General features: G+C 45.7%; 1 protein-coding gene across 2 annotated transcripts in view; it reads right to left on the bottom strand.

The window, feature by feature from the left end:
• Positions 1-412: 412 nt before the first annotated feature.
• Positions 413-22,657, bottom strand: part of ITIH2 (inter-alpha-trypsin inhibitor heavy chain 2) — a 44,701-nt gene continuing 22,456 nt past the window's right edge. The window contains exons 13-23 of one of the 2 annotated variants that reach the window (XM_083700103.1): positions 22,268-22,453; positions 21,146-21,285; positions 19,268-19,440; positions 17,790-17,912; positions 9,764-9,886; positions 7,978-8,064; positions 5,509-5,622; positions 4,909-5,107; positions 3,314-3,486; positions 2,281-2,392; positions 413-941 (exon numbers count right to left, since the gene is read on the bottom strand). In XM_083700103.1, the coding sequence (XP_083556229.1) occupies positions 794-941; positions 2,281-2,392; positions 3,314-3,486; positions 4,909-5,107; positions 5,509-5,622; positions 7,978-8,064; positions 9,764-9,886; positions 17,790-17,912; positions 19,268-19,440; positions 21,146-21,285; positions 22,268-22,453 (1,578 nt within the window). In that variant the 3' untranslated portion in view covers positions 413-793. The remainder of the gene's footprint in view (positions 942-2,280; positions 2,393-3,313; positions 3,487-4,908; positions 5,108-5,508; positions 5,623-7,977; positions 8,065-9,763; positions 9,887-17,789; positions 17,913-19,267; positions 19,441-21,145; positions 21,286-22,267; positions 22,454-22,657) is intronic. The other variant, XM_083700104.1, reaches the window with a different exon arrangement.

The following is a 22,657-nucleotide window of genomic DNA, read 5'->3' as shown; positions in this document are numbered from 1 at the left end:
GAGTTAAGAATATATATTTCCGCCTCAGCAGACGGTGTGAAATAATTGGGAGGTTTTCTTTCCAATAAGCAGCTGGGGAAGCCTAAATTTCATTTCAGAAAGAGGACCTGTGTTTACTCCCCACTAATTCAGTCCCCAAACTGCTCAGCATCCAAAAGCCCTCCTAAAGCAAATGTTGCCCTGAGATGCTATTTGTGTACATGTGTCAGGTGTGGGAAATGGGACACAGACATAGTTCAGAAACCTATCTGGGGACCTCTGTAAATGTGGTACTCTCAGCAGGGAAACATACCTGTAGTGATTTAATGGATGTTTTAGTTTAGATTTGTAGCTAATACCGTGTGACTTCTGTCCCAGCTGCAGTGGTGGAAGCCCTGGAGGCTTCGCCAAAGAAACGAAACAGACGACATCATCCCCAAAAGGAAGCTTTTTATTCTCTTTGAAAAATATATATATGATGGCCATATCTTACTTGGCCATATTTTCAAACTCCACAATGTATGCCAGTTGCTTTTCTGCTTTTTCAGCGACACCCAGAAAGGTTATGGAGGACCCTAGATATGAGCAGACAGATGTTTGCTGTCTTTAGTGGGGAGAAGATTTTATTGTGCTGGGGTGGGCAGTGCGGGATCTGCAGGCTGCATCTAGCCTGCCAGGGCTTTTCTCTTGGAAAAGGGGTTTTCACCTGGAAAGTCAGGTTCACAAGCAAATCACCAGTGGAGTGGGTGGAGAAGAGCCTTGGCCAATGAGATGCTGGCCATCGCCTGCCTCTGCTTTAGGCCCGCCCACCCTTTCAAGGATGCTTCGGATAGCTGTATAAAGTGGGGACGAGGTAATCTGTGTAGTGACCGTCGAGAAAGCCCTTCCCACTGTTGTGCACGAACCAGCAACGGACAGCAGTCCCAAACACACGGTCCAGGCGGTAGTCTTTCTGCACACCTCTGTAGGAAAAGCAAAATCAAATAAAAACCACTGTGGTATGCAACAAAGCTGAATAGAAGAACAGTCTTCTCATCTCCCTCACTAATCTGCAGTTGCCAGGATGCTGTTTGTTAGGGGGAAATGGTTTCAGAACCGTTTCAGGGTTTCAAAAAAGAGGAACCTTTCTTCACCTGTGGTGGGGCTGCCCAAGTCTGGAGGCTGGTTTGTCAAGGAATGACCAAGTTACAGATAGGTAGCCGTGTTGGTCTGCCATAGTCAAAACAAAACAAAAATTCCTTCCAGTAGCACCTTAAAGACCAACTAAGTCAGTTAAGGGGTCAAGGGGTGAAAAGGTGAAAAATGGCTTTGCCAGACCTTACGCCAAAGAATAAACGGACATAAATCGGACATCAGGAATCACAAGACAGAGAAACCAGTAGGAGAACACTTCAATCTCCCAGGACATTCTATACAAGATCTCAAAGTAGCTGTTTTACTACAAAGGAATTTCAGAAATAGACTGGAAAGAGAAGCTGCTGAATTACAACTTATCACCAAACTTAAAACCATGGAGAAACCTGGCCTGAACAAAGACCTTGGATTCTTATCTCATTATACATGACAAAGCCATTTTTCACCTTTTCACCCCTTGCTTCTCCCTGTAAGACCTATTGCAGTCGTTAAGAGTCGTCAACAGGCTCATCACAGCTATCTGCCAACCACCCATTCCTACCACCCTTCTGAGTAATACCCCTCCCCACCTTCTCACTATATAGAAGGGTCTGGAAACTTCTGTTTCAGTGTATCTGAAGAAGTGTGCATGCACACGAAAGCTCATACCAAGAACTGACTTAGTTGGTCTTTAAGGTGCTACTGGAAGGAATTTTTTTTGTTTTAAGGAATGACCAAAATACTCAAAACGTCCCAATCTAACTTCACAACAGCTTTGTTTACTAAATCTATGGGACAATCAGTTGAAAAGTGCCAGCTCTCATGAACTCTTAACAAAGGTGCTGGTGGCTCGCAGAACCTCCATTTCCCCGAATGGGAAACCTTGAGGATTTGGAACTTTTGATTCAGTATAAAAATATGTGGAATTCAGCTGAAAAAAGAACTTGTAAATTACATGTTTCCCAAAGCTTGGGAGGACCCTGAAAAAAAGTTACCGTGTGGTTGGATTTTATATTGTACACAACTCATAGCTTTCCTCCTCACTACAATGTGAAATTTTGCCCCATCCTGTTCCACAATAAACCATGAACAAAGAGATTCACTGTAGGCAAAACTACATCTTTACATCCCATTCTGAGCATCTCTGAGGTTGAGAGGCTTTGGTTTCAGCTAACTCAAGTGGTTTACCTGGTGACAGTGAGTTTGTGGCCTTTCACTTCCATGGTAGCATCAGCTTTCCCCGGATCTTGTCCAGGCCGCTCATTATAGATGTGCACGTCTGGCTCCAGCATGAACTGCCCTGGGGGAGGAGAATCATCACTTGTCATTAGGCGGTCCTGGGGGGCTGTGTGTGCCCCCCACAAGTGCATTTGTAGAGGGGGAAACACTTGTTAAAGAGGATTACCCCTTGCACAACTATAATCCCCGAATATTTGGAGGCAGGAGTCATAACGGTTGCAGATCTAGCATAGCCATTGTTTCCCCAATCTGTTCTACATTGAAAATGATGTGGGATCGGGGACCTGTTGTAAATGTAGCCAATTTAACCCTGTGTGCCATATACACTTACGACAGGTGGGAAGTGGGAAGGGCCATGGCTCAGTGGCTGAGGCCAGATTTATGTGTAAGCTAAACAAGCTATAGCTTAGGGGCCCACTCTCTTGCCCCCCCCCCAAAAAAAATTAAAGGATGTACATTTCCAAAATATAAGATAAAAAACAAATAATAAAACCTACATACAGCAACAGTGTTTTGTGTTGTGTAGGCTCCTATGATGTAAGTCATGGACCCCTAAAATACCACTGGTTTGCTCATTTCTATATATAGAGTGCCTACATTCTGCATGGACTGTTATGTGCAAATGGCTTTGGATACCTACTAGGTCCATAAATTACCAGATAGCATATATTCAACAGAAAAAACAGTGGCAATTTGTTGTTGACAAAGGACAGCTGGACATATAAAGGGCCCCATTACCTTCAGTAGCTTAGGGCCTCATCAAGCCTAAATCTGGTCCTGCCTGTGACCACAGTAACAACATTCAGAATGGTTCAGGTGAGAATTCTGTTCTTCTAAAGGGGAACCACCATCTTTAACTTCCGCCCACCCTGGTTTTGAGCATTTCCTCTTTTCCCTAAAGCTCATCACTTTCACAAGGACCCATGTATACACAGCAACCAGCAGCACTGAACTCTGCTCCCTGCCTCCAAGGAGACTTTACCAATCAGGCCGTGTACACTGGAGGAGAAGTTGCTTGCAGGAGGGACGTAGATTCCCAGGAAGTCAACATTGACTGGATGCTTCTTCCATACACGGTGAAGCACGACCACAAAGGACAAGTCCCCATCCACCGTGATATTGACTTTGTTGTCGCTCTTCACAGAGACTAGCACTCTACGAGAAACGGTAAGTAGATACATGAGGAGTGTGTTGCGAGTCCTCTACTCAGAAACACATTTGGTTGGGCTTTGGCCATCTCATTGGGAACCAAACAGAATCTAGCTGTCATGTCCCGTAAACCTGTCAAACGCTGTCTTGGTTGCAACATGGCGTCATCATCCATAGAGCAGCCTCAGCCATATGGTGTAAAGCAGGCACCCCCAAAATCGGCCCTCCAGACGTTTTGGGACTACAACTCCCATCATCCCTAGCTAACAGGACCAGTGGTCATCGATGATGGGAATTGTAGTCCCAAAACATCTGGAGGGCCGAGTTTGGGGATGCCTGGTGTAGAGCAGGGATAGCCCATGCAGTGCTCTCCATATCTTTTGATGGATTACAACTCCCATCGCTCCTGGCTGTGATGGCTGAGGCTGATAGGAATTGTAGTCCAACAACATCTGGAGGATTGCATGTTGACTACCCTCGGTGTAGTGGCTAGAGTAGTGAATTTAAACAGCTATGAGGAGAATGGGACTTTCAGTCTTGGCAACTGATTTTCATGCAATAAGAGCACCAGGAATGAGGTGTCCTGCTCATTAGGTCTGACACTCAACCAACTCTGTGTCTTTGCTGATAATGAGTTAACTCCATCTTTGAGCTGTGTGATTACAAACCAGCACACACCATCCATCCATCCATCCATCCATCCATCCATCCATCCATCCATAAATAAATAAATAAATAAATAAATAATTTATTATTTATACCCCACCCATCTGGCTGAGTTTCTCTAGCCACTCTGGGCGGCTTCCAAACGAGTGTTAAAAACAATACAGAATTAAATATTAAAAATTTCCCTAAACAGGGCTGCCTTCAGATGTCTTTTAAAGAGAAGATAGCTGCTTATTTCCTTCACATCTGAAGGGAGGGCGTTCCACAGGGCAGGTGCCACTACCGAGAAGGCCCTCTGTCTGGTTCCCTGTAACCTCACTTCTCGCAATGAGGGAACCACCAGAAGGCCCTTGGAGCTGGATCTCAGTGTCCGGGCTGAACGATGGAGGTGGAGACGCTCCTTCAGGTATAGAGGGCCGAGGCCGTTTAGGGCTTTAAAGGTCAGCACCAACGCTTTGAATTGTGCTCAGAAACGTACTGGGAGCCAATGCAGATCTGTATTGTGGCATTGCTGACTTGGGGGGCTCACAAAGTGCCATGCAAGTCTCTTTCCCTGCCCCACACCTGAGGCTGTTTATGACACCACCAGGTGTAGGGCAGGTGGGTGTGGGTTGGAATGCAAATACTCCAATTAAATTTCAGGAACACACAGAGGCAAGCTGCAGATCACTGCTGGGGCACACAACGTACAATAACTCTCCCCCACATAAGGAGATCAACAAGTCTAGAGAATCCCTGGTGCTCATCCAATTTCCCTATTACCTCCTTCGAATGAGGCTTCCTAAATTGGACCAGGAGAGGGATGTGTTGGAGGAGCCATCCTTTAAACGGATGCCCTCGGAGCTGACTTCAATCCTCAAGCCTTTCTTTTCGAAATTGAACCCGATCTTGCCAAAGTAGGTATGTAGCTTGTTGTTCAAGGGCTTCTTGGCCCCAACCAGCTGCCCATTGACAGCAATCCCTACAAAAGAGAATGAAAGCAGTGTTGGCGTTTCTGCAGATGTACTGCAATCCAGGCTGGCCTTTTTTTGGTCTCTTAGAAGAGTTTGGATTTGATATCCTGCTTTATCACTCCCCTTAAGGAGTCTCAGAGCGGTTCACAATCTCCTTTCCCTTCCTCCCCCACACTCTGAGGCTGAGAGACTTCAGAGAAGTGTGACTGGTCCAAGGTCACCCAGCAGCTGCATGTGGAGGAGCGGGGAATCGAACCCAGTTCACCAGATTATGAGTCCACCGCTCTTAACCACTACACCACACTGGCTCTTACAATTTCATCCCCCTGGACGTTTCTGAACTCCCATGTTTCTATGACTGTTTCTAAATGCGCAAAATAGCTGCAGAATGGCACTTTTTCTCCCTTACCGGACTTGGCATCTGAAATTAAGTTCAGGATCGCTCCGGGTTCAGAATCTATATTGAAGCAGATGTTCTTATGCTGCCTCGGCAGGTTGATGATGAAGTGGGGATCGTTGTCGACTGCAGAAGGAAACAAATGGTGTATGATCGATGCACGGGTGAATACCAGAAGTATTTGCTAAGTAAAAAAATCTTCCATTGCTTATGCAATAGAATGTAAATTAATAATAATAATAATAATAATTTGTACCCCTGCCACTCTGGGCAGCTCACAAAATTTGCCTTGAGGCCCTTCCTAAAGCTGTCAATCGTCTGCTAAGAAGTTCTTAATCCAATGGTTCCCAAACCGTTTTTTGGGCCACCCAAACCTTGGTTCCATGAACTCATCCGCAGCGCCCCCTACCCTGTAAAAAGCCTTAACTAGAATAGCAGAAGCCACAGTAACAAGCAGTGGCGTAGCGTGGGGGGGTGCAGGGGGGGCTGGCCGCACCGGGCGCAACATCTGGGGGTTAGGGTTAGGGGCGCAAATCCACGGATTAGGGGGCGCAAATCCACGGGTTAGGGGGCGCAAATTATTTGCCTTGCCCCGGGTGCTGACAGCCCATGCTACGCCACTGGTAACAAGACAACAAAGCCCAAAACAGTAACAATCAATTGACCATTCATTCAAAATCCAGTTCAAGCTATTTAGTTTAATTAAGTCAACGAAACTGATGAACTCGATTCAGTGATGCCACCTTCGTAAAGTCTGTTAGTCATGTGCAGAGTTCCCTGCCACCCTTCTTGCCTCTTGGCACCTCCCGCCTCACCTCCACCTCTGTAACTGTGTTGACCCTCGGGCGGGGGCAGTACCCCCCACTTTGGGAATCCCTGCCCAAAGCAATGGCAAAAGGGCAAAGACAGAGGAGACAATCAGACAGGCTGATCTCAAAACTGAACTGCAAAAGAGAATACACAGAGCAATCATGAATTACACCCCACAATGGCACTCTTAAATCATGCCCTGTGCGACACACATCGCACCTGCAAATGGGTTTTTGCTATTTCCAAACACTGCATTACAGTGGTACCTCGGGTTACATATGCTTCAGGTTACATACGCTTCAGGTTATAGACTCCGCTAACCCAGAAATAGTCCTTCAGGTTAAGAACTTTGCTTCAGGATGAGAACAGAAATCGTGCTCCAGCGGCACGGCAGCAGCAGGAGGCCCCATTAGCTAAAGTGGTGCTTCAGGTTAAGAACAGTTTCAGGTTAAGAACGGACCTCCAGAACGAATTAAGTACTTAACCCGAGGTACCACTGTAATTGAAAACAATCCCCCACCCCAAAGGGAGCTCTAAGAGAAAACAAACTGTCAATACCACCAACTTGATCTTCGAGCTTTTCGCTCCAGCGCTTTACAAATAACACCCAGTTTTGAGTCAACTGACTTGTCTATACACCACTGTGGTTCCTCTGAAAACAAAACTATTGGGAAGTGGCAACAGACTTCCTTATTTTGAATTGTTAGAATATGTGACTCCTCTGCAATGTGCGACCAACAAACCGCAGCCTGAGCATCCGTTAAATTGTTCTCTGGATTTTAGGACCAAACAGAAAAGCGCATGATGTTAATTTCATGGAATCATTTAATGTGTCCAGTGTTCTTTAACTATAGCAGCCACAGATGCAGAAAAGAATTGGGATTGTGGCATGCAAGGAGTTAACCCTTTCCATGCTTCTGAAACCTCCCCCACTTCCATGGAAGTTTCCTGACCAAGGTTAGCAGCTGTGGGGGAGAGCTTCATTGGCAAAGGAAGAGGGTTAAATATTTCCTCTCTGTGTACCCATCAGTGCTGGATTAGACAGTGGGCAGACAAAGCACATCCAACTTTGCTGGACTAGCTTAAACCCCACAATAATTTATTGTTATTCATGTTTTATACTATATTTTATGCTGTTTTTTGTTGCATCAATTAAGTGTTTTAAATTTGTTGCTAGCCGCCCTGAGCCCAGTTTTCTGAACCGGGAAGGGCAGGGTATAAATAAAAAATTATTATTATTATTATTATTATTACTCCACACTCTCCCCCCATAGATTTATTAAATAAAGCACAGATTTATTGCAACACATGGAAAGATCCGATTTCCTCGCATCATTTCTATTTATGTCAGTGGGATGCCCCCTGGTTTAGCTGGGGATATGGAATAAAAAGAGAACATGTACACCCCAGGCTGAAACCAAGGGACACTCTTTCCCCTACTCAAATGTAACCCCCTAAAAACTCAGTCGCTCCCATGTTCACATTCACCCCCGTACAGTGGTGGCAGAATGCAGGAAGATGAACAGCAGGTGGCGCCAGAGCCAAGGGCAGAAAGCAGGAAGACTGACAGTAGGTGGCGCCAGAGAGGCAGCTATTTCTAGTTTTGCCCCTGCCCTTCTCCCAGCTGAGTTCAGAGACAGTAAGATGGAAATCCAGCACAGTATCTTCTACCTGCATGTATCCCGCTTTGAGGTAGGTTCTTTGTGCCCAAGGATGTGTTGGAATGACCAGGCTTGGACTGGCCTAAAAGTAAAGGTCCTGTTGTGGGAGAAGATTGGGGAAATATAATTATCCTTCTGGTCAGCAGCAATCTCTTTTTGGAAGAAGGAAATATTGTCAGAATGGAAACCGCAGCTGCGTTTCAGTTACTCATCGCAGCAAAGGTGTCCTTGGCAATACGGGAGGCGTTGGCCATAGAACGATGACTTAGAACCAACTGCATCATTAGTAACACACTAATTGCCATCTTCATTCATGGCTGGGCATTGTTTTCTTAGGTAAAGGTAAAGGTACCCCTGCCCGTATGGGCCAGTCATGTCCGACTCTAGGGTTGTGCGCCCATCTCACTTAAGAGGCCGGGAGCCAGCGCTGTCCGGAGACACTTCCAGGTCACGTGGCCAACGTGACGAAGCTGCTCTGGTGAGCCGGCACCAGTGCAGCACATGGAAACGCCGTTTACCTTCTCGCTATAAAGTGGTACCTATTTATCTACTTGCACTTAAGGGTGCTTTCGAACTGCTAGGTGGGCAGGAGCTGGGACCGAAAGACGGGAGCTCACCCCGCCGCGGGGATTCGAACCGCTGACCATATGATCAGCAGGTCCTAGGCACTGAGGTTTTACCCACAGTGCCACCCGCGTCCCCATTGTTTTCTTAATTTATCCTAAAAGCTAATGCTTTATGGGGGATATATCAGGATAAGAAATACGCAAAATAAAACGTCCTATCTCAAAGATATCAGTCGTCTTTGCAACAATGACAAACCCTGGTTTTATGCTGCCTGTATAAAAATTTCCTTATTGCACAATATAAAGAGGGATGTTCTTATGTCAACACAGGCATAATTCTTGCATATTTCTTAGTTATGGCTGCTGCTGTTTGTTTTAAAACAACAACAACAACACCCAAACAAATACAATTAATTTTTGAAGTGTCTTTTTTTTTTAATGGCCCCATGCTCATTAAAAAAATGGCCCATGTTTATAGCACTGGAACAGAATGCATCGTAATACTTTAAGTGTCAATGGTCAATCAATGGGTTTTCCTGGACGCATGGGAACTGGGCAGCAGTTGGAAAACCCGGACGTAGCTGCCATCTGAGCAGCAAGACAAGGCCCCTCACCACAGTTTCCTCCATTATGACAAGATGCATCTAAATCACAGTAAAGGTAAAGGGACCCCTGACCATTAAGTCCAGTCATGACTGACTCTGGGGTTGCGGCGCTCATCTCACTTTATTGGCCGAGGGAGCCGATGTACAGCTTTCAGGTCATGTGGCCAGCATGACTAAGCCGCTTCTGGTGAACCAGAGCAGCGCACGGAAACGCTGTTTGCCTTTCCACTGGAGCGGTACCTATTTATCTACTTGCACTTTGATGTGCTTTCGAACTGCTAGGTTGGCAGGAGCAGGGACTGAGCAATGGGAGCTCACCCCGTCACGGGGATTCGAACCACCAACCTTTGATTGGCAAGTTCCAGGCTCTGTGGTTTAACCCACAGCACCACCTGCGTTCCTTAAATCACAGTAACTATTTCTAAATTAGCACATGCTCAGACGGCAGTAGAGAAGTAAGTTTTAATGTTCCTGATGCTCTCTCTGGTTCTGTATCTAGATTTGGGCCAACAACCCTTCAGACAGAGGACTGCCCTTCATAAAGGAGGACACACGGCCACCTTGAAGTGAGGAAACCCTGATGGCGATAAAAAAGGGGGGAGGGAAAGAGTCCAACATCTATTACCTGCATGTATGGCAGAAATAGTTGGACCCATGACAGCAGCTAACGGACCCTGAGGTTTCACCGTAGGTTTCGCCCAAGATGGGATGGAATTGTCAGTCGGTGCTGGGCCAATAACTAAGGATCCTGTTCAGATAAACCAGAAGATAACTGTCATGTGCAATTAGCGCATTGTCCATAGAGCATTTGGGTTTCGCTTTAATGGTGCAGCTCTCATTCTAACATTTGCATCGTTACCACAAATGTGCCCAACGCAGCCGTTTTGTTTTTTTTAAAAAAAGGAGTTAGCAGTACAAACTTTGAAGCAGTAGAGGCGGGTCCATTTGGGCCAATGGGGCGCTGCTTCACCAACCCTCCCTCGGTTCACCTGTTGCTCTGCCTCCTTACTTACAACCACTATGAAGAGTTTGCTCTGCTTGGGGTCCCGGGCCCTAAGGAAGTCAGATTTGCCTCAACCAGGGCCAGGGCCTTTTCAACACTGGCTCCAACCTGGTGGAACGCTCTTTCTCATGAGACCAGAGCCCTGCAGGACCTGATTTCTTTCCACAGGGCCTGTAAGACAGAGTTGTTCCGCCTGGCCTTTGGCTTGGAATCAACTTGATCCCCTCTCCCTCTTTCCTTTTTCCTTTCTCCTTCTGTGATGGAACTCTCATTTGGGGACTTCCCTGGGTTTTTTCTGGTCCACGTAGGACCAGTCTGGATAGTTGGCCTTGGTGAAGATTTGATGTTTTCATCCCCAAAAAGTTTTTGATTTGAGTTTCTACTGAAATGAGGCTGCATTTTAATGTATTTTAATCTTGTTTTTAAGTTGTATTTTAATCAACTGTTTTTGATCGTGTTAGCTGCCCTGAGCCCGGTCTTGGCTGGGGAGGGCGGGGTATAAATAAAATTTATTATGATTACTGGCTTCCTCCCCTTTAGTCTCAGTGTGGCTCCTGTGGAACTCAGCAGGGCAGAAGAGGGGGGAAAACTAGAATTAAGACATTGCCTCTGGCTCCAGCTGCTATTGATCTCCCTGCCTTCTGCCCATCTGTCCTCAAAGGGCACCGGCCATCACTGCCTTGATGCAGGACCATAGAGACACCTGGCGAGAGAATCCTTCTCTCCACCATAAGGGTGTGTCTGGACCAGGGCCGTCTTTAGCATATGCACCGCCGGGGTGCAAAGATCTGCCCAGTGCCCCCAAATTTTGATGTAAGAGGGGGGTGCCAGATACATTGATTCTGCAGCTCATTCTGCAAAAGAGAATGAAAATGATCAAGCGATCGCGGTCAATCGGTTGGACATACCAGAGGGAGATAATTAAGAGCTTAGGTGGATTCAGTGGCAGACACCTGGCGCCCCCAGAATTCGGTGTCCAGGTGCCCCGCACCCCTTGCACCCCCGTGTAAAGACGGCCCTGGTCAGGACAGCGATAACAGGAAGAGTTGTGCATCATAATCCTTTCTTTTTCTTTATTTCTTCTTTCTTGCAATTGACCAGTATACAAATGGGTGTAGCCAGAATTTATGTTGGAGTGGGGGGCGGGGGGAGAACCCAGCTATCTGCCAAGTGATTGGTCAGTTAGTTTAAGTATTTTTATTTACCGTATTTACGTGAATCTAATGCGCCATCGAATCTAATGCGCACCTCAATTTTCAAAACCTTGAAACCCAGAAAGCATTTGCTATGTCAGCGGTGTTTTTCAAGCTTGCAATCGAATTTAATGCACCATCAAATCTAATGTGCATGCTAATTTTTGCCATGTAATTTGGCCAAAAAAAGGTGCGCAGTACATTTGAGTAAATACGGTATTTACTTAATTTAGGGGGGCAACTGCCCCCCTGCCCCCCTAGCTACACCCATGAATGTACACATTTTGCAAGATAAATAAAGCCATATTATAAAGGCCTTCTGAAACAATATAGGGCAATGTACTTAAGCTGTCAATTCCCTCCCCCCCAATTCCCATCACAACCCAAGAGCCTGATGACAAACAAGGTTTTTCATGCCTGTGTTTCTTAAATCACCTCTGCTAGAAACACAAACAATTCTGCCATATTGCATGATACATATAATATTATACACTCCAGTTATCCTGAAAGAAACCAGCACTTTGAAAGATGCATAACAACAAGGCATATACACATATAAAACGTGTATGTGTTAATACTTGTGAAATTATGTTGCAGGGCTGCAGGGCTACATGGGACTTGATTCTTCAATACATATAATATACTTTGTAACTGGACCATTTTGCATACAATTAGTCAGGCTTTTCCCACATTTGTTTTTAAACAGCAGTACTCGGACAAAACTGGGTGCCCCATTGTGGCAAAGCTCAGCGGGTTTCGTTGTTTATTTACTTTTAATTTCATGAAATATATGCACTGCTGGATTGCAAACAACAACCTCAAAGCAGTTTACAAAAAGGACAAATCAATAAAATTATGAGTGAAAACAGACAAAACATTCAAGAAATGAAAAGCAGCAATAAACTAAAGAACACACCAGCATTCTAGATGCCCGGGTAGGCTTGTCTAAAACAGATATACACCAAAAAGAGTACAGTGAACACACCTGCCAGGTATCAATAGGCGGGGAGTTCCAAAGGACAGGCATCACCACACTAAAAGAATCGATTTATTATGTATGACTTTGTGGCATCAGTAATGGTGCCAATTCGGCACTGTTCAAAACCCTTAATAGAAGTCAGATGATGGTCCTTTAAACCCCGCCTGAAACTCTGGAGAGAGTTACTGCCGGTCAGTGTAGACAACGCTGAACCGAATGGGCCAATGATCAGACTTCTTTTGCCAGCTCCTTTGGCTCCTACATTTCTCAGATGGCCCCCGCCTCCTTGCTGAGACAATACCTTGGAAAGCTCAGCCAGTAGGGTCACTGGGACCAGACCAGTTCAGCTTCTCGCTTCCATTTCCCCTGCAAAAACCCCCAAGATCCAGCAAAGGATTTAAACCAGATTGCCACAAGAAATGAATATCTGGTGAAGAACAGCCAGTGAATGCCAGATTCTGCCTGGGTTCATTTCCATAATATCCAAGGCAACACGATGACCAAGTACAACAATGCGATGTCAATATAAACTCTTTATATAATCTATACAGAACATGAAACAGTATGAAATATATGAAATATGCATTCTCTGCAAAACCAAATAAACAGAAATCTTATAAATCTCTGAAAGTCACAAAATATGCACCCTTGATGATTATCTATTGTATAGGTTGCATAAAGAGTTTATATTGACACTGCATTGTTGTACTTAGTCATTGTGTTGCCTTGGAGATTACTGATATTGTTTGCAACACAGGGCTTTAATTGTTTGGGTTCATTCCTGAGCACAGGGCAGTGCAGATGTTGCTTGCTCAAATCCTCTTTTCCCCCCCAATACAGTGGTACCTCGGGTTACAGACACTTCAGGTTACAGACTCCACTAACCCAGAAATATTACCTCTGGTTAAGAACTTTGCTTCAGGATGAGAACAGAAATCGTGCTCAAGTGGCGCACCAGCAACAGGAGGCCCCATTAGCTAAAGTGGTAAGGGTAAGGTAAAGGGACCCCTGACCATTAGGTCCAGTCGTGACCGACTCTGGGGTTGCAGCGCTCATCTTGTTTATTTGCTGAGGGAGCCGGCGTACAGCTTCCGGGTCATGTGGCCAGCATGACTAAGCCACTTCTGGTGAACCACCGTTTACCTTCCTGCCGGAGCGGTACCTATTTATCTACTTGCACTTTGACGTGCTTTCGAACTGCTAGGTTGGCAGGAGCAGGGACCAAGCAATGGGAGCTAGCCCCATCGCGGGGATTCGAACTGCCGACCTTCTGATCGGCAAGCCCTAGGCTCTGTGGTTTAACCCACAGCACCACCCGCGTCCCTATAGCTAATGTGGTGCTTCAGGTTAAAAACAGTTTCAGGTTAAGAATGGACCTCCGGAACGAATTAACCACTGTACCAGAAGATAGACACGCTGTCCTGAATAATACCTAACAGGAGTATTTTGACACTCTTTTCCACTATTTCTGGGAGAGCAGCCAAAGCCGACATTAAGCGCCCCCTCATTCTGACGAAAGAAGAATGGCAGACGAAATTAATGGACTATGCAGAACTGGACAAAATGACAGGAAGGATTCGAAACCTGTGGGACCAGAGATTTACAGAAGATTGGAAGAAGTATATGAATTATATGAAGAGCAACTGTAATCAACAAATTACGCTAGTAGGGCTACAAGAAGTTTTGTAAGGAGAAATATATGAAGTGTTACAAAGTAAAAAAGAAATAGAGATATTGGTTATGAATTTGAAATGTAATAGGAAAGATAAGAAATGCATACTGAGAGATTAGATTGGAAAATTTTCAGACAGGATTGATGGAAGTCAAAAAAATTGAATAAGATGTAAAAGTATGTTTAATTACTGTTGGAATTGATATGTTAAAAAACTAATAAAAAAATTATATACAAGACATTAAGCGCTCCCCTCAAAGATCAAGCCTTTGCTGCATTTGTTCCGCTAACAGGAAATCAAAGAACAGCGAGGAAATCTTTGGGCAGGGCTGGCCCAAGACATTTTGGCACCTGAGGCGAAAAACAAAACAAAATGGCTCTGCCTCTGGTCCCTGTTCTCCCCCCTCAGGGAAGAGAGGGTGGAATAAAGATCTAAATTAAGATTTGCTGTCCCTGTGGATCCTGGCCGCCTGAGATGGTCGCCTCACCTTCCCCCAGGGGTCCTGTGTTTGGGGCTTTTTGGTTTAGAGAAAAGTACAAGAAGACACGAGAGGCATATAAAATTATGTATGGTGTGAAAGCGATAGAGAGACATTTTTCTCCCTAGTGGGAACTGTAGTTTGTTAAGGGTGCTGAGAGTTGTTAGTAGACCCCTATTACCCTCACAGGGTTCTCAGAGTAGTTAAACAATCTATCCCTCCTCACAATGAACTCTGGGAATTGTAGTTTTTGTGAAGGGAATGGGGGGTCTCCTAACAACTCTCAGCTTTTCTATCGGACTATACATTTAAAGAGGTAACATAACGCTTCAAAGAGTTGTCTCTGCAGAGCATCCTGGGAACTGTAGTTTGCTGAGGGTTTGCTGAGACTTGTGAGGAGACCTCCCCTTTCCCCTATAGTGCTACAGTTCCCAGAGTGGATTAACAATTGCTCCTTCTTCCCAGGGAGCTCTGGGACATAAATGCAATAAATAAATAAAAATAAAATATCCAGGCATCGTAAGACCCATGTCAGTTGCTACCTAGCTAAGGTTGCAGGAGCCCTCAGAACCCTTCAGAGAACCAGCAGGTGGTGGTGGTGGGTCATATTTCAAGAGTTTTGTTACTCTGGAACTACTCTGTTCATTTGTTTTCATTCAGCCTTCCTGGCCAGTTTCTGACTTTTTACATAACGTCTGCTTCTCACCACCACAGACCTCCCCTTTCTCCTTCTCTCCCCCTTACACCCTTCCAGTAGGCTCCTTGGGGCAGCCTAATTTCCTTCACAGCCTGTCCTGTTCCCTTCCACCTCCTCCTTCATCCCTCCTCCTGGCTCCTTCTTCACTCTCGCTTTCTCCAAGCTTCCTCTGTTTACCTTCACTTTCACTCCTGTCCCCCGCTTTGTGCTGCATCCGACTGGTACAGAGCAAGATGGATGCTTCCCTTTAATCTGCTGCAAGACTCCCTCAGCAGACTCCTGCCCACAATCCTTGCCCATCCAGTGCCTCAACTGTGTGTTGGGTCAGCCCCAGAGTCACAGGGCGATCCCTTCCCCTTAACCCACAGACGGAAAAGGTAAAGGTACCCCTGACCGTTAGGTCCAGTCGCAGACGACTCTGGGGTTGCACGCTCATCTCGCTCTATAGGCCGAGGGAGCCAGTGTTTGTCCACAGATAGTTTTTCGGGGTCATGTGGCAAACCAGAGCAGCGCACGGAAACACTGTCTACCTTCCCGCTGGAGCGGTACCTATTTATCTACTTGTACTTTGATGTGCTTTCGAACTGCTAGGTTGGCAGGCGTTGGGACGGAACAATGGGAGTTCACCCCGTTGCAGGGATTCAAACCGCCAGTCTTCAGATCGGCGAGCCCTAGGCTCTGTGGTTTAGACCACAGCGCCACCAGCATCACTACTAACCCACAGACGAAACTCTCCAGCAAATAGGATCATAGGATCATAGGGACCCCTAAGGACCATCTAGTCCAGGGGTCAGCAAACATTTTCAGCAGGGGGCCGGTCCACCGTCCCTCAGACCTTGTGGGGGGCCAGACTATATATATATATATATATATATATATATATATATATATATATATGCAGGTTTTGGTGTCCTCGGGTGTCTTCCCGTGTAAAAGTTGGGGTGTCTAGGCGACGTTTCGACGAGGTCTCACTCGTCATCTTCAGGCTGGTGCTTTCGGCTTCTTGTTACTGGAACAGAGCGGGATCTCAATGTTTGAGTTCCTATAAATACTGTAGAGGGGGTGTGGTGTCTAGCCTCCAATGTTCTGGGCAGAGAGGAAGTTCCCAGGCTAGTGTGCCTTTTCTTCTTTTGTTCCTTAATTACTTGAGAGATACCTTGAGTGATTTCTTGAGTGATATCCTGAGTACCACTTAGGTGGGTCATTAGGTGTGGATTAGTTGCTAAAGTCTTTGTGTCTTGACCTCTTGAACTTTGTGAAGAGTTTTCCTGAGAAGATGGCTGTATTGCACTTAGTTGTGCTTTGGCTTGGCTTCGTGTATAGGGGCGAGCTGTGGTTTTGTGGCTTGTGTCAGCCAGATCTGTGTAGGGATTGCAGGGGGGTGCAGCATCCGGAGGTGCCACCATGGATTGGCTACTGGATGGTGTCAGTAATTCATCTGTGGAGAGGGTCTGGGTTTGGGTCTGGTGTGGTTGAAACGTCGCCTAGACACCCCAACTTTTACATGGGAAGACACCCGAGGACACCAAAACCTGCATTCCTGTACCCGTGAAAATCTACGAAAGCATATATATATATATATATATATGGGAGATGAACGAATTCCTATGCCCCACATATAACCCAGAGATGCATTTTAAATAAAAGGACACATTCCACTCATGTAAAAACACGCTGATTCCCGGACTGTCCGTGGGTCGGATTGAGAAGGCAATTAGGCCGCATCCGGCCCACGGACCTTAGTTTGCCTACCCCTGCCCTTGATCACCTTGGTTGCCCTCCTCTGAAAACCTTCCAGTTTGTCGACATCCTTAAATTGAGGGGCTCAGAACTAGACATGGAATCTGTGGCTTATGGGACTGATAATGATCTAGTCCATGGGTAGGCAAACTAAGGCCCGGGGACCAGATCCAGCCCAATTGCCTCCTAAATCCAGTCCGTGGACATTCCTGGAATCAGCGTGTTTTTACATCAGTGGAATGTGTCCTTTTATTTAAAATGCATCTCTGGGTTATTTTGTGGGACCTCCCTGGTGTTTTTACATGAGTAGAATGTGTGCTTTTATTTATTCGTGGGACATAGGAATTTGTTCATTCCCCCCCCCCCCCCAAAATATAGTCCGGCCCTCCACAAGGTCTGCGGGATAGTGGACAGGCCCCCTGCTTAAAAAGTTTGCCTACCCTGATCTAGTCCAACCACCCTGCATTGCAGGAATCTCAACTCAAGCATCGCTGGCAGGTGGCCACCCAACCTCTGCTTAGAAACCTCCAAGAAAGGAGAGTCCATAACCTCCAGAGGGAGTCCATTCTATGGTTGGACAGCTCTTACCATCAGAAAGTCCTTTCTAAGGTTTGGTTGGAATCTCCTTTCTTGCAATTCGAATCCATTGGTTCACATATTACCCCTTGGAGCAGCGCAAAAAAAGCTTTCTCCATTAGACAGCCTTGTAAATGTTTTAAGATGGCTATCAGATCACCTCTTGGCCTTCTCTTCTCCAGGCTAAATAACAACGGGCTTAATAAATTTCAGTGGCTTCCCCTGTCTCTAGGTTTTGCACTCTCCTCCCCCATATGGTCACTGCAGGGAGGAAAAGTGATGAGCACAATGCAGGGACCCATTTTCTCTTACCAGCATGTATGGCTGATGCAGTTGGGCCCATGAGGAGAGATGAAGGATCTTTTGCCCTGGATGTGGGCTTGGCCCAAGCTGGGATGGAATTCTCAGGCTTGGGGTGACCAACAGCTAAAGCACCTGTAAGAAAAAAGGAATGAAATTACAACAGACCTATGTGAAGGTAAAGGACCCCTGGATGGTTAAGCCCAGTCAAAGACGACTATGGGGTGTGGCACTCATCTCGCTTTCAGGCCAAGAGAGCTGGCGTTTGTCCACAGATAGCTTTGAGGAGATTTCACCCCTCCCATACCCAAGAATCTCCTGATGATCTCCTGATGATCTCTGCTGACTCTCCAGAGAGGAGAAGGCGTGTTCTGCTATCTACTTTTTCTGCCCCAGCACCACATCAATGTGTGTGTGAGAGAGTCAGTCAGTCAGTGTATTGGGGGGAGAGAGAGAGAGTGTTAGAGATCGTGTCTATAGATAAGGTTGCTGCTAAGAGCAGCTGCAGACTCTCAGTGTAGCATTGATTTATGCTTAGAATATTCAGCTCTGTATATAGTTTTGTATCATAGTTGTAGTTACAGAATAAAAGGAAGATATTTTACAGAGCTGCTCTCCGAGTGGTTTATACTCTGCAAGACTCTGCAAAACGCTGCTGCGCAACGACTGTATTATTGAGACAGTGAATCCGGTGCCCTCAGCTCTAAGCTGTGAGTCCACAGCACTGTGACCTGTTCCTGTGAGAAAGGTGGTCTCTGGCAGTGCTACCCAGCTTGCCTAGCCCAGTCGGGGTTGAGGTGCATGAGTCCAGTTGGTGCACTGGCTCAAGGGCAATGCTGACAAGCTTTCCGGGCCACGTGAAAGAGAAAAACAACAACCAGACTTTTAGAAGACATCCGAAGGCAGCCCTGTTTAGGGAAGCTTTTAATGTTTAATAGGTTATTGTATTTTAATATTCTGTTGGAAGCCGCCCAGAGTGGCTTTGGAAACCCAGCCAGATGGGCGGGGTTTAAATAAATTATTATTATTATTATTATTATTATTATTATTATTATTATTATTATTATTATGTGGCCAGCATGACTAAACCGCTTCTGGTGCAATAGAACACCATGATGGAAACCAGAGCACATGGAAATGCCGTTTACCTTCCCGTCGCAGTGGTACCTATTTATCTACTTGCACTGGCATGCTTTCAAACTGCTATGTTGGCAGGAGCTGGGACAGAGCAAGGGGCACAGCTGTCAACATTTCCCTTTTTATAAGGAAAATTCCCTTATTCTGAATAGGATTCCTCACAAGAAAAGGGAAAAGTTGACAGCTATGGCAAGGGAATCTCACCCCGTTGCGGAGATTCGAACCACCGACCTTCCAATCAGCAAGCCCAAGAGGCTCAGCGGTTTAGACCACAGCGCTACCCATGCCCTTTACCTACAGACCTATGTAATGCCGTGTCAAACCCTGACAAATGGGAATAGTGTGGAACCAACCTGGGCAGCACCCTCTTTTGCGGTCTTGGGGTGAGTCAGCCAACATCAGCTCGTCTCCGTTTGGGCTCTCAATCAACATTGCTGTGTATGGGGTCACAATGTGATGGTCCAAAGACATCTGCAAGATCTTCTTTGTGATGTTCCTTTTCAGAGCAGCCGTAGTGGCCAGGTTTCTAGGTGGTACAAAAACAAATGATCTTCAAGGCTGCTCCATGGAAGACAAAGCAAGCTTCTTTTCTCCTGCTCTGGAGGGTAAGACTCAAACCAATGGCTTCAAGTTGCAAGGAAGGATATTTCCGATTCAACATTACAAAGAACTTTCCGACAGTTAGAGCTGTTTGACTGTGGAACGGTCTCCCTCACAAGCTTGCAGACTCTCCTTCCTTGGAGGTTTTTAAGGAGAGGTGGGATGATCATCTGTCATGGATGCTTTAAAAGAGATTCCTGCATTGCAGGGGGTTGGGCTAGATGACCCTTGGGATCCCTTCCCTTCTATGATTCTGTGATTCTGTGAACCCTCTACACTACCAAGGGATGAGTGAATCTGTCAAATTTCAGCCCGGACACTGAGATCCAGCACCGAGGGCCTTCTGGCGGTTCCCTCATTGTAAGATGTGAGGTTACAGGGAACCAGACAGAGGGCCTTCTTGGTAGTGGCCCCCACCCTGTGGAACGCCCTCCCTTCAGATGTGAAGGAAATAAGCAGCTATCCTATCTTTAAAAGACATCTGAAGGCAGCCCTGTTTAGGGAAATTTTTAATATTTAATTCTGTATTTTTAACACTCGATTGGGAGTCACCCAGAGTGGCTGGGGAAACTCAGCCAGATGGGTGGGGTATAAATAATAAGTTGTTGTTGTTGTTGTAGTAGTAGTAGTAGTAGTAGTAGTAATAGTTGTTGTTTCTCTCCATTTCGTATCCATATCTGAAATATACTCAGAGTCGCAAAGTGATTTCATGCTCTTTATTCAGCTCATAGTGGTGAGGAGGAATGAATGAAAGTCCCCTCAAAGTATCTGCTTTATATACATTATTTACACAATGGGCTGCACATGATTGGCTAATTCCGGAATTCTACTGTAAGCCAATCAGGTTGTGGATTCACTTCTATCTGGAGCATGATTGGGTGGTTCCTGCCAACCAATCATACTGCTGCATTGTTCTAGGGCCAATCAGACTGCTGCATTCTGAATCCTATTGTTCTAGGACCAATCAGACTGCTGCCTTTTAGATCCTATTGTTCTAGGACCAATCAGACTGCTGCAGTTTGGATCCTATTCAACTCAGTACATAACAATATCCATTTGTGAACTTTTGGTGGTGGGGGGAAAGAATTTCTAGCCTGTAATATTACATATGAGCCTGTACTACTGATGAAGCCTAGGATGGCAAAACAAGGCTAATATTCCGGAAATCCTTGTCTTAGACTCTGTGAAAGTATTCTGTGGAACTGTAACAATTGTTCATGTGGATTATTGGACTCTATGAACAGACAGGTGGAATAGACACTTATACATGTGTGGACCTTATGCATGAACTGACTAGAGAATGAACTGATCCACTGGGTCCTCTGCTTTTTTCGTTGAACTTTAGGAGACTTCTGTTGAAATCTACACTTTGATACAATGAAGTATACCTTATTTATTTAAAGGTGCAGCCGGTTACGTCTTGTGTGTCTATTGAGTATGTTTCACGTAACCATAGGTTTGTTGTCGTTTAAACTGATCCAGTCACAATCCCACTCCACAGAATGCAACTGTACAGTACACAGAATCACTAGTACTGGGTCGCAGCTAGCATTATTTCAGAGCTAGAATTACAGAAATTCTTCCTCTTCCAGGAAGGCTCTAAGAAATCCACTGACTGCTTTCCTTCTCACCTCTCAGCCATCAGTTGGTTGATGGTAATGTAGGCCCACAGCTTTTCAGTGAATTTTGGGTCTGCATGATTATCTTTGCTCAGGAACTCATCCAGTCCCTCAACATCGGCCAGAGTCTCCAAGACCAGCTGTGCATTGGACTAAAAATGGGGAAGAGAAATAAGAGAGATACAAAGACCTTTTGTGAGAAACTTCCACTCAGGTGCTATGCTGATGCAGTTAAAGTGTTTCTTACCCATCCTTCAAAAACAGGAATAGGAAAATTGGTCCATTTCCAGTTTCTCCATTTTCAAATCAAAAGTTCAATTCTTCAAATTTCCACATTGGTTTGGGAATTCCTGATTTTAAAAGTCCTCAATAAAATTCATCAGCATTTTGGGGAGAATTGCTCCTAATATATGCACATTTTTATATGCAATTTTGGCTAATTTACTTAATTTTGCAAGCAATTTCCCCCGAATAAAATGCATCTGTTGCATGTTATTTTCACTAGGATACGTATCTCACATATGTTTTACCCAGTCTATGCATTTCTATATACGAACAGCATTGCAGATGTGAATTTTGAAAGGTGGCTGCAATTTGGTTTGCGTATCGTTTCAGGAACTGTGAATTAGGTAAGTTCACCTGGTAAATGAGGGACGCGGGTGGCGCTGTGGGTAAAACCTCAGCGCCTAGGGCTTGCCGATCGCATGGTCGGCGGTTCGAATCCCCGTGGCGGGGTGAACTCCCGTCTTTCGGTCCCAGCTCCTGCCGACCTAGCAGTTCAAAAACACCCCTAAGTGCAAGTAGATAAATAGGTACCGCTTTATAGCGGGAAGGTAAATGGCATTTCCGTGTGCTGCGCTGGTGCCGGCTCGCCAGAGCAGCTTCATCACGCTGGCCACGTGACCCGGAAGTGTCTCTGGACAGCGCTGGCCCCCGGCCTCTTAAGTGAGATGGGCGCACAACCCTAGAGTCGGACACGACTGGCCCATACGGGCAGGGGTACCTTTACCCTTTTTTACCTGGTAAATAAAAAACTGATTCAAATTTCATCCCCACCCCTACTGAGAAAGCTCCCCACAGTGGCGTAAACATCTGCACTGGGGAATGAGATAAATGGGCAAACACTCTACTCACAGCAGTGGCTGTAATCATACTCTGCAAGTGTTGGACGTTTTCAGTGTCTACTTTTCCTGCGACCACAATCTCAGAGCCTCCAAAATAGTTCTGGAAAGTGTTGTGGGTGACATCGGACACCATTCCGTGCGGGTAGTTGAACTCCAGCTTTTTGAGAAGTGGCGTGGAGACTTGGTTGTAGAATTTCTGCAAAATCCAAGGAGGAAGACAGCTTGGTTTTTAAGAGAAACTTGCATCAGGCATGTGCAAGATAATAATAATACCATAATAATTTATTATTTATACCCCGCCCATCTGGCTGGGCCTCCCCAGCCACTCTGGGCGGCTTCCAACAAAATATTAAAATACAGTAATGCATCAAACATTAAAAGCTTCCCCAAACAAGGCTGC

This window comes from Podarcis gaigeae, assembly GCF_964106915.1.
Source record: "Podarcis gaigeae genome assembly, chromosome: 10".
Classification (NCBI taxonomy): domain Eukaryota; kingdom Metazoa; phylum Chordata; class Lepidosauria; order Squamata; family Lacertidae; genus Podarcis; species Podarcis gaigeae.
This window is presented reverse-complemented; position numbering and strand designations above follow the sequence as displayed.